Source organism: Calypte anna, chromosome 1, assembly GCF_003957555.1.
Source record: "Calypte anna isolate BGI_N300 chromosome 1, bCalAnn1_v1.p, whole genome shotgun sequence".
Classification (NCBI taxonomy): Eukaryota; Metazoa; Chordata; class Aves; order Apodiformes; family Trochilidae; genus Calypte; species Calypte anna.
The window spans coordinates 148,269,328-148,288,466 of record NC_044244.1 but is presented as its reverse complement, the minus strand read 5'-3'; the positions used below and the strand labels follow the sequence as shown (position 1 = coordinate 148,288,466).

Here is a 19,139-nt window from a genome sequence, read left to right as displayed (position 1 = left end):
AAATCAACTCTGTTAACAGGTAATGAGATCACTGAAGAACTAAAAGAATTAAAAGAGCAAGAAATTACAGGGGAAAAAAAAACAACAAACTTCTCAAATTTATCATTATAATGAACTGAAAAAGCCCCACTTCTGAATTATATTTCACCATCCTATGTATTTAATCAATTTAGAGATATAAATTACAACCAGTAGTTTATCAGTTTGGGTACACATCCTGCATCCCCTAAAACCACAGTTTAAAGATGTTAAGCCTCTGCAGATCTATATCAAGTCAAAGTGAGATTCAAGTACTGAAAAATAAGTCTTTGATGAGCTCTCAAAAATGTAACATCCAAAATACTGGTCACGAAGGTATATCTGGGCTAATTTGCATAAAACATTATTAAATACATTGGATTCTTAATTCCTAATGCTTCATTGTTAAATGATTTTTTCCTGTTCCTTGGCTGACCTTTTCCCAAATTGGTATAGTGTTTTATGAGTGCTGCATTCAGCCAGACATTGCCATGCATTTTAACCACGACATTTTCAAGTACCAGCCCCCCCACCTGGCAGTGAAGCCCCCATTAACAGACCCTGGTACTCCCACAGAGCTGAATTCAGGCAGGAGGAGGAACTACACTTGGCTGCAAAACTGAGTCTATCAGCTGGTATTTTCAGAACAGCCTACGAAAATTAAGTAACAAAATCTCAGACATCTTAAATGTCACCTGGCTTCCTTAAGTCCCTCTGGACTTGTTCAGAGAATGATCAAGTTTGTACCAACTAAAGAAAGCATTTCTGTGATTCTTGCCATTTGGGTAGCTCTTTGAGGCTCCTGCCCTCTGATTAAACTAACAAAGAGCACATATATCTATATGAGGTAGATGTTTAAATCCCCTTAGAAAGTTGTAATGCATTATAATGGCTTTCACATAACTAGACTCTTACCAGAGGAGACTGTAACTTAGTTGGAAAACATCTGCCCCAAACTACCTAACTCAGGATAGGAAAAAGAAAGGAAGATGCAGAATTGAGGCTGAAGAGACAGTACCAAGCTGAGTGATGAAAATATGTAAGCTGGCAAAAAAACCCCAACTATCATCTACACTAAACGTTAATACAGCTTTCTGAATATCTGAATCAACCTACAAGCATTAGTTACTACCTGATTTTTACAAAGATATTTAGTGCTGTATTTAGCAGAACAAGTGTCATAGAACTGTAGGGTGTTTTTTTAATTTTTCAGGACAGCTGGCATGGAACCTCAAGGCCAGCCAGAACCTGTAACAGAAGATAAGGTCAAGGCTTAAACTGTTAAGTTTATTTTTTTATTTTAATGAGCTGTGAACTGAACTGTTAATGCACAATTAAAGACACCTCAGTTGAAGTGCCTAACTTAACCTTTGGTTTCTTTTCAGCTTCTATACTTCACATCTACCCATAGAGCTGTAATCAACAGCCACGTAGTCAAACATAGACATAAGCATGCTCTTATAAAAGAGACTTATTTTTTATTTATAAATCTTGAGCCGTAATTTCTACAAAAATTTCTACGTGCACTAGCATTACATATCTCATGTGCTGTTAAGACTTGTAAGAAAAAAAATTACTGCCTTCTTCTAGTGAGCACTGCCCCTCCTGTCCCCAGTCTCTCCAAAGACAGCTGTGCCATATTTCAGTGCTCTTAAAACCAAAGAAGGAAAGCTGGTAGGAAACTTTAAACACAATGAGAGCTGCTACTTTGGGAACTAGGGCAAAGTAGCATTTTTGCAAAGTCTAGCCAGGTTTTCAGAAGAATACACGAAGTCTATAATGAATTTTTGTGCTAGCCACACAGCTTTTAATGTTGCTTTAACAAATAAGCATGTAGTAACCATCCACGGTCTTGAAGATAACTGACTGTTTCTTCATTAATTCAGAGGAAGACGTAAAAAAATTCAACTTTTAGAGTTCAAGGAATTAATACATAGCTGTCTAAAGTAATCATGCTCATTATAACTGTAGTGCAGTGTATAAATCTTATTAGGAGCTCCAAAAAGTACATTATTAATTTTCAGCACCACCTTAAAATCTGTACTCTGTGATTACAAAAGCCTAGGGAAAAAAATTATTTATTTATACATATTCAAGTGGGCTCACATTGTAGTTTTTGAGTGTCCAATCACATGGTGTTTGTGCAGAAATTATACACTCACTTGCCAATATAGCAAAAAGGTGGAATGCTTCAGAGTGATCCTAGCAATAACTGAGAAAAAGGACCACTTCTTCAATGCAAATCCGTTCAAGAAAAGCTTCTACACACAAAGTAAGATGAACCAGTTACTGCATTGTTTATTAAGTTTCACTTGATTCCTCCTGACAACCATTTAAACAATGAATGTTGGGAAATGTCTCTCAAAGAACCAACAACAATGGCTGGGATCAGAGCTTTTATATTTGGCTAATACTGTTTTTAGAAAGGAGAAAATATTTCTTCCTGAAGGGATTATAGGAAGTCTTATAAAAGACACCTGCAAACAAAACAAGCGACAAAAGATCTCTATCATAATTGATAACATATCCTTTGTAAAAATCTGTGCTTCTTCAGAAACAAATATCATCTCTTTGCTATTGAATTTCAAAAGGCATCCACTATACAGCAAGCCTGCTAATCGAGTTTAGAAATCGGTTTTCGAAAACCTGCCAAAAAGGAAGTGCTTTTGTCTTATAGGTAGCAGGACATTATTAATCAACAGTAAGCTCCTGATTTTTCTTTTTCCTATGCCAAAGAGAAGCCTTGAAACACAGTATCATTTTAGTAGTGTACTGGACATGTAACATGTACTTTATTTTTTGAAAACATTTCAGTTAGAATACTTCAGAAATTGAAAAATTATTAAATAGCTAATATAAAAGAAATGCACACAATATAATCAATATGAGAGGAAGTGTTTACAAAATGCAGTTAGTGGTAAGAGCTTGAAGAAAAAAACCAATCACATCTAGAGCAACAGCTTTCATTCGTTCACCCCAGGCCAGTTACCTTTTGGTAAGTATATATTGCCTAAATTATCTATACACTGGTCAGACAACTGGGTTCTTTAATTTGCTGGTAGATAACTTGGTCCTCTGTATGTGCCAGGCATTCAGGTTACCTCACTCCTTAGCTCTCTTGGAGCAAACCAGTTGATTCCCTCAGAAAAAAAAAGGGAGTGTAATTCCCAAGTCAGTTTGCTTCAGGGTCTGCTCCCAAAAGGAAGTACGGACAAGACCACACCAATTTTGGCTCCTTCTGCTTATGCAGACTTCTCTAACATTTTCCCAGCAAATTTTGCATCCTCAGACAACCTCACATGCCTTCAAACCACATGCCAGGGCATGCAAAACACCCACTCAGCTTCTTGCTATGAAAACACCACGCAAGTGGGCTGCAACACAGCTCTTGCACTATTGTAAATGCATGGAAATAAGGAAAAGGGATGCTCATTTTATCCTGACTGTGGGACCCAGAGAATGCTCTGGCCATGAACAGTATGAAGTTGGAATATACCCAGCACAGCCTGCTTTAAAGGACACAAATTTCTGTAAATGCTTTGCTTAGTTTCGTATCTGAGGAGTACTATGTATGAGAGATGGTTTGGAATTTGCAGATGCAAATCCTGTGATGAGAGAAGAGGATAAGGACTGCAGGACAGGCTGAGCTTCTACACGTATTGTCCCAAGAGAACTGAAATAAAGTAAGATATTCTGTCTAATAAAACAGCCAATGAGACTGAAGGAAATGAGTAGCACATTACAGAAAAATGTTTATATTGCACTTTCAGGAAAGAATTCATCAGGGTCTTAAAAGCCCATTAATCCAAAATTTAATCTTCACAATAAGCAACTCCCTAGCTCACATTTAAAAAAATAAAAATAAAAAAAATTTAATTGGTAGGTAAAAGACATCAGCTTCCCTTCTTCCCCAAGATGACATGTGGCAATGTAATGCTTTGAAAAACAACCCACCTCAACTTTTAACAACTTCTCTAAGCTAGGATAAAGGGTTAAGAAGTGCTTTTTCACCTAATTTGAAGAGTTCAACATGAGTAAACTGCTCAACTTGAAATGTCTTTGGTTTATTTTTCAAAAAGTCAGTATAAGTTTTAGATCCTAAAAAAAATACTACCTCTTAGAGACAAAGCAAAAGCTGTTCATGAGCATGTTCATGGAGGCACAGGCAGCAATACAACCTTAAGAAACATTTCTGACTTGATCATGAAAGGCCTGATCCACTTAGTGGATCCAGATGATCCACTAAGTAAACTCTTTCTTTAGCCTCCATGCTTCTGTGTACTCTGTGATTCATGCTATTTTGATACGGTACAATATATTTTTTTGCAGCTTCATCCTTCTGCAATTTTTTACAAGGAGGATTAATGGCATCTATAACAGAAAAATTACCTTGATGTCATATATAATCCTTTATCCTTTCATCATCATCAAAATTTCAGCGCTTTGTCCATCTTTCTTGTCTGCAGCAACTTATTTCACTTGTTCCTATTAAGGCTATTATATTCACCCTATTACTACTAATCTTTCCTTTGTAAATAGCCACACCTATTTTAATCCAAAATGGTGTGGTAAGCATTTGATTCTTTGTGGAAGTAGACACATAATTAGGTTAATCTGTGCTATCTTTTCAAGTGAGTTGATTGTTTCTTTACTATGGACATATTTCTTATAACAGCAATAAGCTTGCCAGATTGCTTGGAGGCAAATCAGGAGCAATTTACCAAGCATGTAGCTACTATGAACTGAAATCTTGACATAATAGCAAGCTGTGTATAGCCACTCCTACCTGCCAGTTATTACTCATGTTAGCTTTTTACTGACACATTAAATTTCAACCACACCTTTCTTTCACAAACAAGTCCTTTCATTCAACTCAGCTGTATCTGTGATAAATATCTGATCTTCACCAAAGCACACAGAAATCTGAATTCAAAATGTAGTGCAGATGTCTTAGACAGTAGCAACCAAATTACCTGCACAAAGTCCAAAAATGTCAATGGAAGCAAATCATCCAGGTGGCCAATATCTTTGGAGAAACGATTTAAGATTCTTCCTACAGAAACAGGTTTGGAGAAGGAAAAAGAAAAAATAAAGTAAATATAATTCCTGAAAAGATCAAAATATCTTAAACACACCACGTTTTACTACTTTAGTAACGCTTAAAAGGAAACAGCTGGAATCTGAAGATAAAAAGACACTTTTTGAAACCACCATGAAGGGAATCTTTTACAACCACTGCAATATATTTTGAAGAATACTTTTTCACAAATGCCTTTCACCCAAATATAAAACCTTTACTTAAACTGTTAGGAAAAAATTAAAATGGGCTTTGAAGATAGCAGTTCAATTGGATTTAACAGGTGAAACACACAAGCTTGATATGCTTAACATACACTGCAGAGGGTCTACAGTTCAGACAACTTAATACAAGATTCATCAAGTAACATCATCCAGAATCTGCTCCTACACTTGACTGAAACTCACTAGTACATGCATGTCCCAGATCGACCACAGTTGATCTAACTGATCCTTTTTAGGATTTCTGTTCTCACTCTTCCACCACTACATGTGGATTCAAATTGCAGGCATGTCTGACATAAAATCTAAGATAGATTTGCATTCATGCAGCCTTACATTTATACTTATTCAAAACCTTGACAACATTGATCTTTATTTAAGCTAATAAAACAATTTTTAATCAGCTCTCAGTGAAGCATTTAGACTTCACTATTTTCCCAAGTTCTACTTGACTGAAAAAATCAGTTAAAGAATTCCTTAATAATTAAAGTCATGATGCTGCCACCCATAAGTGGATTAGGATCTTCCTCTGTTAATCAATAGCTCCACTCACTAGGAAGGAAACTAAGCTAAGGATGGGAATCTGGCCTCTGCTAATGTGTGTAATGCCCATGCATGCATTCATATTGCTTTTTTATCTACACATATCTTGATTCAGTTATTATTTCTAGCTGGTACAAACACATTCACTGCATTGGCAACAAAAGACTTCTTTTTTTTTCTTTTCATAGGAGCTCATTAAACTATAAGTAGCTAAGTTTAAAATTTCCATGGAGTGTGTTGAAGACCTGATTCAGAGATAAGAAGCTACTACAGTAAATTCTGCAGCACTCATCATTCTACTTTCCTATTCTGTCTCAGAATTATGAATTTTGTTGCGTACCATTGGCCTCTTTTTTTCTAGGGAATTTCTGGTTTCACACCAAGCAATACACAACAAATCTTCTTCTCAAGCCTGGGACTGGACTCCAAAGTGAGATACTGGTGGTGAACAGCTTGTTTTGCAGTACTTCACTACCCAAGGCAGATACTCAAGGCAGAGAGCAGTGGAATTCATCCTCTTTTTAGGCTTTGTACCGAGAGAGGAAGGATATAAAACTGCACAAGACTCAGCAAAATCTCTCTCATCTGTTTCTACTCGGAATGGCAGCTGGGGATGGTCCTTTTCACTTATTTCATGTTGGGATAGATAAATCAGAAGGAACTTGGAGGCAATTATTTTTAAAGTTTCCGTTTCCTGTGATTTCCTTACACAGAGACTGTCAGTGAAGAGTAAACTAGCATATATGGCATGCACGCTGTAGCTAAGACTTCTTAATATCCCTAAATACCACATTCCAGGTTATTTTCAAATGAACTGAGACTTCACTGGCAAAAAGAAAATTATTTGAAGAGGTTAAATGCTTCCTTCTGCCAGGGCTTTCCTTAGCAGCCTGTACAGGAGAGGAAGATGAGGGAAACAAGATAGCGTAAGAGATGAGGCTCAGGGTATTAGCTCAGTCACTTGCCTCATGCATGACTTCACTTTATTTTAGTGTGAAGAGCAAAGCAAAGAGCAGTGACAATGCCAAGACCCTCCAAGAGACACTAATACCAAGCTGTACACAAAGGGAAATGATTACTCCCCCAGCAAGTAAACACCACCTTCATTCAGCTTTAAAATTTGCCTCTTACCTGCAAATAATTTCTATTTGTAGTGGCTTCAGACTGATAAAACAAGCTGCTGCACTAAGGCCACCCCATGTGACACTGCTGGGAGGCAGCAAGGTCACTCAGGCTGGGTCCTCTCCATGACCATGGTACCAGTTAGGTCAAAGCCTTCACCATCTTCACCATCACTTAATGGCCAGTCCAGGACAGTGGTGGAGTCACCACCCCTGGAGGCATTTAAAAGGCATTTGGACCCGGTGCCTAAGGACATGGTTTAGTTGTTGACTATGGCATTAGTCAAAGGTTGGACTGGATGATCATGGAGGTCTCTCCCAACCTAAACATTCTGTGCTTCTGTGATCTCTCTCATCTCACAAGAGGAAGAGAACATGAAGACTTGCTCCTAAAAAAGCACTGTGCTTACTCTCAGTTTTTACGGTAAGGATGAAGCTAGAGGAGAGAAGTTATTATAAAATGCCCTGTCGAAAGTGATTGCAATTTCATTTCCAACACCATCTCAGAACTCAGTTCTCATTTCTACTGAAGAATGATTCATTAAAGTTGTTCAAGGAGAAATTTTGGAGATTCTGAGTTCAGGTTTTGGGGGGTTTTGGCAATCGTTTGGAGACTGTGACAATCTCCACTCATTTTCTGAGAAAGTTTCAGTGTTGTGACAAGGAGTGTTTTAGGCTGCAAGCAGGATTCAGATCTGCTCCAGAGCTTTTGAGGGTAAATAGATATAAATGAGAGCTGCAGAATACTTGCCCTCATCCTGCACACTCAGAGTGACTGTGGCAATATTCTCCTCCACAGTAACATCACTTCCAGTGAATTTCTTTGTGGAACCCATTCATGAAGGAAAACTTTAGTTAGATGGCCTCAGGTCCTCTGGTCTTACTGTCTCTTCCATACAGCTGCTAACCCCTAATTATTCAGGTTCCCATAGATAACTGAACTGCTAGTTAATTTTCTAAACTCTATTTTTGGCAATTACCTTATGAAATTGTGAAGTATAACAGTGTTTCTACAGACAATGCTTTGACAAGAGCTGTGAGATGTCATTAGGAAAAGTGGAAATGAATCTTATGTTATCAATAAAACATGGAAACATCTTTTAATCTGCCTAATCCCCTTTAAGATGTAAATACAGGAATTCTGAAAAATTACCTAAAATACAAATCAGCATAATCAATGGCATATGAGAAAGACAAACCTTGAAAAGTGGAACATTTTACAATCCACTTGATACAACTGGTGCAATTTTAACACTGGGTACACAGAATCACAGAATGGTTTGGGTTGGAAGGGACCTTAAACATCATCCAGTTCCAACCCCCCTGCATGGGCAGGGACATCTCCCACCAGATGAAGTTGCTAGAGGCCCCGTCCAGCCTGGCCTTGAACACTTCCAAGGGGGATGCAACCACAACTTCCCTGAGCAACCTGTTCCAGTGTTTCACTATCTTCACAGGAAGGATTTTTTTCCTCATCTCTAGCCTAAATCTCCCCTCTTCAGCTTTTAAACCACCACCCCTTGTCCTCTCGCTACACAAAAAGCCCCTACCCCAGATTTCTTGTAGGCCCTCTTTAGATACTGGAAAGCAGCCATAAGGTCACCTCAGAGCCTCCTCTTCTCTAGGAAGAACAGCCCCATCTTCCATCAGCCTATCTTCTTGGGGGAGGTGATGAATCAGCTGCTTTCCAAATATGCTTTCCAAATAAACATTCAGGTGAATCTCTGGTAGCAGAACTTTTTTTTTTTTTAATTTTCAGGTTACTGAAAAGATTAATGTATTGTTTATCTAGTGTTTGCACACAGTAATTCCGGTAAACAGTACCTGAAGTCAGTAAGTCTAGGAAAATACCTCCTTGCTTCTTGCTAAGAGGTCCACATCTCCTTCTCTTAAAATTAATCCAGTGAGTATTAATGCCTCTCTTCTACTAAAAGCAAGTGACAAAGCCACAAGCCTTACTCCTATTTTTGTTGTTGCTGGTTTTCAATCATATTACCCCAGTGACTGTGTAAAGGAAAACAGAGGCCTGGAGATGTATTTTAGATCCTATTCATACAGACTTCATTGAACTGGCATTTTTTTCAGCACATCCTGCGAAGAAGCAACCCACTAAAGCAAGCAAGTTCCCTCATCATATACCAGAAAGAGCAATGCACCTCCAAGCAGAAGTTCTATGCTTTTGAAATATCCACAAAATGCCCCATAGCCATCGTGATATTGCATTCAGAGTGCTACAGATTGCTACATTTATAAGGATGTCTACAAGTAAATGAGGTCTATTTCACAAGGTATGAAGAAACAACTGTTTCCACTTACTGGAAGCACAGTAAATCAGTGGCTTGCTTATGCATTATTAAGGATACAAGAGAAAACATTCCAGATATGAAAGCAGCCATTTTGAGTCAGGACACCAAACAGTTTCTACTATCATTTGCAAACCTAACTTTTGGGGACCCTTTACTTCTTCAAGTGAGTTTCAGTCCGGGCTTCAGAAGAAGAAAGACAACATTACATCTCGAATTTGGAAGGCAAAGGAAATTTGAGGAAACCACTAAAAAAGTCTTTTAAGAACTCAAGAACTAAGTACGCCAATGCCAGAACAGCATCCAAATTTGTGAGTAGTTTCTGCTGTTTCAATAATTCTCAGGCTTCCTCATGGTGTGCAGCAGCAGCAAGCAGCAAGCTGCAAAAGGGAACGTGCTCTCTTCAACAGTCCCGTGTTTGTTTTTACATCAAATAACTTAATCAGAACACATACTGTTGTTAGATTTCTTCCAAAGTAATTAAATAACTATTCAATGCCAATTAATCATAGTTAAATAAGGGTCTGTCACCAAAGTGCTATGTACACATTTCAGACTATTTAATGGTCAAATACTTGGCAGTATCAAAGTTAAACAATGATTCATTAAATCTCCTCTGCTACACAATGGTTAGGCTAAACTTGAAGTGAAAGAATCAAACCTCTTTTGTTCTCTGTGAAAGGGATATAAAACCTCAGTATGTGATATTCTTTTCTTCCTCACTCTGCAAACTGCTTTAATTGCATGAATCAGAATGTGTTCAGGTGCTACATACCCACTTAGCTTCTGCAGGTGCCTACTGATACTTTGGAATAGATGTTAACCTATCATCCAAATAATGGAAACACTTGACAGTGTGCCACACCTATTTAAAATGTTTATACATACTTCAGGATGAAAGAAATATAATCCAAACTGAATCAACACTTAGGACATAAACACCAGAAAAGGATTTCTTTTTTCTTTTCTTTTAAACAAGAAACTAGGATCCTGCACTAGAACAGTCAAATGCCACCATCAGCATTCAGTATTAGGCAATTTAAATTCCAAATATCAAGGACCCTAGGAGCAGCAGTACATTATTTAAAAATATATTTGTGCACACTCCTGGAATTTTTTTCCCTTCAGAGATCAAGATAATCCTCAACCTGGGGAATTTTAATTGCATCACCCTTTTGTTCAATACACAAACGTTATTAATGTTATGGTTTGTTACAAATTTATATGTTACAAATGTTATGGTTTGGGGTTGAAAGGAACCTTAAAGATCATCTAATTCCAACCCCCTACCATGAGAGCAGGGACACCTTCCACCACACCAGGTTGCTCCAAGCCCCATCCAACCTGGCCTTGAACACGTCCAGGGAGGGGGCAGCCACAACTTCCCTGGAAAACCTGTGCCAGTGTCTCAGTGCCCGACCAGGAAAAGAATTTCTTCCTAATGTCTAACCCAAATCTATCCTCTTCCAGTTTAGAGCCATTGCCCCTTGTCCTGCCACTACATGCCCTTGTAAGAAGCCCCTCCCCAGCTTTCCTGTTGGCCCCTTGGAAGGTACTGGAAGGCTGCTATAAGGACTCCCTTGAGCCTTCTCTTTTCTCCTGTAGGCCGAACAATCTCAACGCTCTCAGCCTGTCACAGAATCACAGAATGTCAGGGGTTGGAAGGGACCTCTGAAGATCATCAAGTCCAATCCCCCCCTGCCAGAGCAGGACCAAAACTAGAGCAGGTCACTCAAAAATGTATCCAGACAGGTCTTGAAAGTCTCTAGAGAGGGAGACTCCACAACCTCTCTGAGGAGCCTGTTTCAGGGCTCTATAACCCTTAGAGTAGACAAGGGTTCTGTCTTCATAAGGAGATGTGCTCCAGCCCTTGAACATCTTTGTGGCCCTCCTCTGGGCTTTCTCCAACAGCTCCATAAATAATACTTTGCTTAATAACGTGAACTCCCCTACGGCAGCTGGCCTAAATATCAATTTTCATGTGTAAGTACACTGCCTTTACCAGGGCAAAAAACACACAACATCTCTACCTACCATGCAACACTCAAGCCAGGAACACTCCACCACTGTGGAGCCTCCATATAGAAAAAGTAACAAACACGATTAACTCCCACTTCTCCTTGCAAACTGGCAGAAACCTGTCTGAAAAAAAAAAAAAAACAACTTGCCCTGCTAGGACTGGATTCAAGAAGGTACTTCAGCCATACACGTGTAGCTAAATGAAAGCAACCTCAACTTGAGGTGCACACTTGCTTAAATGCCATCCCACCACAGAGATGCTCTTCTAGTCTAAGGCAGTTGATTGTTACAGACAATTGATGAAGGGACTGATTGTTCCAGACAGCTGAAAGTGCACACTTCACCACCACCTGCATGACCCAGGAAGAAGGAGAAGCCCTCTGTGCATTGCCCTCCGCTGATACCCAGCTCAGGGAGACAAAGCCACCAGCAAGAGGGTGGCCACTACAAGCGGGTGTCATCATCCAGCTGGGTCCCAAAGGAGACACCCTACAGCAGCCCACACCTCTCTTCCTCTGCATGCAGAGGTGGTAACCCGCCCTAAAGATGGAAACCATGTACTTTTAACAGTCCAAATTACAGCTTATAAAACCAAAGTGATTTTAAACATATGCATGGGGTCATAAAATCATGCTCGGAAGTGTGTATGGGGTAATAAGAGCATAGTCAAAAGCAGAAATAGAAGAAACCAAAAGAAATCACTGCCTTGAGCTGGGTAAGTTTAAACCCCCATCAATTTAACTACATTGAACATGTTTCCCATTCTGTCAGTGGTATAAATTAACAGCTCCCCACATTTCCTGCTGTTAAGCTTTGGCATCCAGTGACTGATAAGTCTTCACCCGTGCTCAGTTTACATACATATACTGAAAAAAGAAAGAAAAAAACCCAAACTACTGCAACCATAAGCAGCCTTCCATTTCATCAAAACAGCGACAAAGTGGATTGTCCATATCAAATGTTGGCAGGAAGCAGACATTACATCAACCTTGTAAAATACAACTATGAAATCAACAAAATAATTAAAGATGGATTACTGACTTTGAAAGGAATTGTAAGTTTGTGAAATATTTCTTCAGAAAGAAATCTGGAAATGTATCTCCTGCATAGCTGTCAATTACTGATCTACTCTGGCTTTTCTTCCGTATTTCTACAAAGAAACGTCAATAGGTCTGTTATCTTTTTTTAATATATGTTTAGCACCACATGTCCACACATACTGCCACATACAGCATTACTGTCTTCCCCACAGGCATCCTATAAATATAAATAAGAAATTCTACCCCATTTTTTTTCTTCAGCAGCCTGAAACTGACAGGAATATTATCACTTGCTTAGACGTTTGCAAATGGGCACAGTGGTGCTGGGCCAAAATATGCTGAGATCATAATATCCATTTATCTAAACTACCAGCATGTAATGAATTCAGGTGGGATGCCTTCTATCCAAATTAATTTACTACTTGAAAAGGACTTTTTACACAAATGCTGTCAAATGGAAAAGAAGTTAGGAAACGAGAAGAAAACATGAACACTCTCGTTTGATCTTATTTTTAAGTGTAGGATTTAAAGAAAGAAGAATAACTATGACAAAGATAAGAATGGAAAACAGGATTCTTTGCAAATGAATTTCTATTTCTACTGCCAGTGGAGACATCTACATTAGCTAGTATGAATACATTGATCCTAACTGTACAGTTGTTTCCTCAGCTTTCCAGTCCACTAGAAACACAGAGTACTTTAATGATCTACTGATTAGAATTACCCTGCTTGTAGAAAACCAAAATAGATCAATGCTTCATACAAGGTGACTTATCCCTTTGCTAAACTATGTGGTACAGTTGATTTGTCTTTTTTCCTAGGTGTGCTCCGAAGTGCATGTGTATTTACATCAGTTATCACTTGCCAAAATCCCTCTCTTCACTTTCAATACAGTGCAGAAAGGATATGAAGGACATAAAAAAGTCTTCATTAAAAACAGAAGTACACACAGAAAAACACCTTGATTGGGAAAAAATAATTTTAACTCCTTCTTTCTTAAAGTGCTTTTGTAAGAAATACTTTCTGCATTGTAACTGCCTTTCTTATTATATATTATTTCCAATTAACCAAGTTCACTACAATTTCAGCTATAACAGAACCTGCAAAAATAGAATTTAACCTTGTTGCTGTGTTATACCTGCTAAAAAAATTATCTCTTTTGGGCTCCCCAGTAGAAGAAAGACCAGGAGCTACTGCAGATAGTCCAGCAGAGAGCCACAAAGATGATCAGGAGACTGAAGCATCTCTTGTATGAGGAAAGACTGAGAGATCTAGGTCTGTTCAGCCTGGAGAAGATTGAGAAGGGGATTGTTTATAAATTGCATATAAATAAGTACAAGTCAAGAGGATGGGGCCAGACTCTTTTCAGTGGTGCCCAGCGACAGGATACGACACAACAGGCATGAAGTGGAACACAGAAGTTCCATCTAAACATGAGGAAAAATTTATTTACTTCATTTACTTGACAAAGCACTGGAACAGGCTGCCCAGAGGTTGTAGGAATATCCTTCTCTGGAGGTATTTAAAACCCAACTAAAAGCATTCCTGTTCAACCTACTCTAGGTCAATGTTCTTTAGCAGGAGGGTTAGACTACATGATCCCCAGAGATTTTTCCCATTTCTTACCGATCTGTGATTTTCACTGTCAAGACTGGATTCACAATAGGCTTTAAATACTGCATTTCAGGGGGTGGTGGTGTTCTCACACAGTTCTTGCAAATCCACTCATTTGTTGGCTTTCTTACCATTACATCTCCTAAGGCCAGTTCACTGATTAAAAAACTTAATTTGCTGTTTCTTAACATTTTTCTTCTCCCCTCTTTTTTTTAGGTGTTGAAGTTAGAAGGGCTCAATCATCACTCCTGTCTATGATGACAATAAACAACTAGGACATTACTGAATATAAAGCTTTTGCCTACTGAAACCTTCAGCTGGAACTTCTAGCTGGATGATACTTGTATCACCCAGAAAACAAACATCCTGTGTTTTACTGATTATACATATTCAGATCCCCTCCCACAAAATGAAGAGGAGAATGATTCTGATGTAGTCTATTCGTTTTCTTTCTTTTTTGAAACCATGGAAGGGAATTCTGTATAGTCTGTTTCTGTGAAAGCCAAGCCAAGCTATCTAGGCTCTACCTAGCATATCCATTTTGAGGATAAAGCCTTTGGGTAACAAACAGCAGAGGCATTTAATGTCTTCATCTGACTTTGTAAACACCAATCCTCTGCTTGGCATGTTCCTTTGGTTCAATCACTCATTTTCCTTCAGTTTCAGCTTCTCTTCCTTTCTGTCTTCTGGAAAATGTGAATTGTTTGGCAAGGAGAAATTCTCTCCAAAGTCAATTCATTATGTGCCCACACAATGGTTCCTGAAATACCTTTTTCCTTTTTAACTGCTCATGCTATAAAAAAAGCCACTGCAACAACACAGGTTTGGTTATCCAGAATTCACAATGGATGACACTGAATAAGTTTCAGCAAGTGCTTTTTTCCCAGTCTCACATGAAATGTCATTACTACTGAGCTCAAGAATATTCTGGTATAACCAGCAGCAAGTTCAAACTGTGGGGTTTTTTTACTGATTGCTGTGCAAATAATCAAAGTGCTTGCTTGGAAAAGTTGCTGTGTGTTAAAAAAAGTCACACCTCCCAAAGACATCAAGAATTTTGCTTCAATTTAGGACCATGTTAGAGACAAACCACAGAAAATCTGGAAACAACCAAAGTCACTCAAGGTACCACTCACAAAACCGCAAAGGAAGACAATCTTGAGAAACCCATTTGTCCTGTTTATAAAGGTACAGCCAAACCCAGGGCTTGGGCCACTTAGGAGAGCAGTGAAGGCTGGGCAGAGACGCAAGGGAACGGGATTTTTTTGCCAGTCATGGAGCAAGCACTTCTCGTGGGTCGCCCACCTCTCCCGCAAGCACGTTAATTGCTCCACTAGAGGCAACCTGTGGTGGGGCCTCCTTCAGCCTCTCCTCTTGAAGCTGTTCTCCTTTTGGATCAATTAGTATGGCACAGGAATCAGCATGGGAGGGGACTACAGCTGGATCCAAACATCCCCCTCCCCTTTTTTGGGTTTTTTTTTTTTTTTTTTTTTTTTTTTTTTTGGCTTAATGTAGGGCATGGAATGGATCCCTTCCCTGCAGAGCAGGCTGTAGGGTATAAGGAGGGAGGGATGACTTCACCTCTTTGGTTTTGTGATTGGCACCAAATTCCACTTACAAACCTCACCTGAGAAACAACCAAAAAAAATCTCTTGTCTCAGAGAAGCTGAAGGCAACCACATCCCAAGTGTTTTCTTTGAGCAAGGAGTGGTGTGCAAAGGAATTCAGATATAGTCTGACAATGCATTTCTTTGGGCCATCAGCTTCCAGGAAAAAAAAAAACAACCCTAAAATCACTAGACTGTAAACTTTTTTCCAGCCTAAACTATAATTAACAGTACTAAAATAGAAATGAGGGGTATAATATACATTCAAATGAGAAAAAAACCAAAATATGACCTCTTCTTCACTGTACATTATATTCATTACACTAAAATAGAGAAATTTTAATAAATTATTAAATGCTAAGCATTGGGAAAAGTTAGACTGCACTGCATGACTTTACTGTAGCCTCTCTACTGGGCAACTGTTAGAAAGTTTTACCTCAAAAACAAAAAAGAAAACTATACAGGAATAAGTAGCTGCAAATGAGGAGGAAGTAGCTGCTGACCATACTGGAACACCAGTAAGTATACAAATCAAAACCAAAGAGCTTCTGATGTTCATGTAGAAATATGCCTTAAATTCATCTGCCTAGTTTTTTTGGCAGCTGAAAGCTAGAGGTTAAATTATTTTAAAAACACATGCTTACATGCACATTGCTTAAAATTAAAGAAAAATCTAGCATTGCCCTATAATCCTCTATTTTGTTTCTCTCTTTTAAATAATAAGAAACAGAATGATAAACATAAATGCTAACAGCAACATTTCTTCACTTTTTCATAAACAGAGAAAAAACTTCACACACACATGAAGGAGAAAAAAATGGTTTCATTAAACAGTCATTCAAGCAGAAGTGAATATAATTTACAACCTATTTTGTCTTTGTTCAATTCAAAGACAGACTTTACTGCGAAGCCCTGATTTACAACTGTCCAGTGCTATGAACTCCAAAATAAATAAACAGGCAAAAATAGAAGAGTACCACCCGCAACATGGGACTCCTGAGAGAACGCTGCCATTTGTTATTTGCATGACAGAAACACCCAAGAGAGGATTAATATATCTGAAGTGGGAGACAGAGCCTCACACGGATGCAGGCTGGACCATCACGTAGCCAGCAGAGTGCCCTGCCCTGAAGAGTTTGTTGTGTCAGTTCAGGGAAACCAACACAATTGCCTATAAAAGGAACAAGGAGCAGAGGGAAGATGTAGCAGTAAGCTGGAACAGAAAGTTGCACGACAAGATGTGTGCCTTTTTTTCTTTTTTAAGTATGGGAAAACAAAGAGGTCAGGGAATTAATGAGCTTCCCCACCCATATTCTTAACTACTGTCAGTTTATAGTTATATTGTGGTTACAGTGATACTGGTGTATCTTGAGAGATGATTTTAAGATGAAGAAGAGCCAGCTTGTGGATGAACTTTACTTCATAGGGAGCAGGAAGTTACAAAGATGCAAGCATAAAAGATAAGCAGAAAAAATGATGACGGAAGGAGGGAAAAACACAGCAATGTGCCAACAGCTCCAGTTACCAGGTGCAGAAATAGCAAAAGCTTTGCATGAGGACTAATGCTCAAATGAAGCCACACTTCTTTCTACACCTCCTGGCAGACTCCTTCAAAGCACACTGGGGCCAAAAGGTCAAGAAAAAGCCTTCCCCATATCTGGCCCTGAGGAAGAGCTGTAAGACAGAACTGTCAAAAGAGTAGCTGGCAGCAACAGTCACAGAAACTGCTGAATCTGGGATGTTTGGATAGAGAGAAAGCTTTGTACATATTGACTCCATTTTTTCCCCTGTGCAGACTGTCTGCTTGCACGTGTCTTCCCTTTGATCCTCTGCTTCATTCACTGCATATCCACTCCCTGTTTCCCCTCCTTCCTCTTCCTTCAGCTTCTTCCATTCCCCTTCTCCGTGCAATGGCACAAGTTCTGGATACAAACAAGCATGCCTGAGTAAGAGAATGTCATCCCAAGCACGACCAAAGCATGGAGACTGGAAGGCAGAGGGTAGGAAGGGTGGAACAGCTTAGCAGAGAGCAGTGAGAACAGGTGGTGAACAGAAGGTGGCTGCAACACTTAAAACGAGGATAGTGCCTGAATCCGTGCTTTAGAAACGGAGGGTGACAAAAAACAGACAGATAGGGAAATACAATAACTACATCTGAGCCAGAAAGGAAGGATATTTAACACTTGGAAACATGGGAAATCCCTACAGCAAGTGAGAGCTCCTGTAGTGAAACAAATCAAAACTGAGAAAGCCAAGAGGCCACTGTCACCTGAAGGGAGATGGCAAAGTGCACCAGCACATACTGCACGAGCATTTGATACACACACACTTCACAAGGTTATACTTGAGACAGACAGAATCTCAATTCACTGCTGAGATGCCTTGAGAGAACAATTCAGTGGATTTTAGTTACCTCTTGCTTTAAACTGCTCTTACAGGACAATATTTCACTCTGCTAACTACAGAACTGCAGGGGAACAGCTGGCTGAGTCTTTAGAGTATACTCTAATTGGTTTGCTTAATTTTATTCACATGGGATCTTAGGATTTCAGAAGACCAATTAAGATTTCAGGTAGAGGAATTCTCAGTAAAAGTTTCCTTTCTTCCTCCAAAAAAAATATATCTCGCTTTGGACTCAACAATTATTTATGGATTCTTTTTGTTTTCCTGATATCCATTTTCAACACAATTTCATTTGTTTTTTTGTTGGTTTTTTTTTTAAACCAGAAGCTTCTCTGCTGAAACCACACCAGACACATACAGAAGAAAGTTCCAGGACTGCAAGAAACTGGACAACTAGAGGAACAATGAAAAGGCTGTGACAAAAATACCTACCTTTCAGGTACCCATATTCAATATAGAGAACCCTAAAATCCCCTCATGGACCTTGAACACAAGTTGTGTCTTAGAATAAACACTATGAATCTTGCAAATAATTACTGATCATTATCTGAACCCAGATGTTTTGGGGAAGGCTGTTTTAAAACAACTGTTTTGCAGTTATTCAGCATTTAAAAAGGCATTAACCAAATCTCTGATATGAAAAGTACACATACATACAATAACAAAATTAATGATGGAAAAATAGGTTCTGTTTTTCTTTCCCTCTTTACAGAACAGGATGAGCACAGAACTTGATTCTGAATCAATTTGTGGCTATAACATTAAAACACCCAAAACACCCGAAACACAAGTATAACCAAAGAAAAAAAAACACAAAAGGCAAAATTTTGTCAATAACCCCACTACTGTTAACACTAGAAAGTATTAATTAGTAACAATTTAGCATTTTAGATATTTAATTACGATATTTAAAAAACAAATGTTGGCTCTGATGGTTTTTAAAATGTAGCTTAACTTCAGAATGCATATGAAGTGCAACCAATAAACTTTTCATCACAGTTGAATGATATTTACAATGCTTCTTAACCTTCTGAATGTCTATTTTGTCCTTGACTGCTCTGGAGAGGAAGTCCTTCAATAGCAATTCACATTCCAAATACGTGCATTTAATTCTTAAAGTTCTTAGTGGTCAACTATAAAGCAGTCATGCTTCCAGGAAGAAGATATAAAGAA

General features: G+C 38.7%; 1 protein-coding gene across 1 annotated transcript in view; it reads right to left on the bottom strand.

Moving 5' to 3' along the window:
- The window catches only part of ABCC4 (ATP binding cassette subfamily C member 4), a 145,875-nt gene that overhangs the window by 57,959 nt on the left and 68,777 nt on the right, over positions 1-19,139 (bottom strand). The window contains 1 exon segment of the mRNA XM_030460300.1: positions 4,992-5,071. Within this exon segment, the coding sequence (XP_030316160.1) occupies positions 4,992-5,071 (80 nt within the window).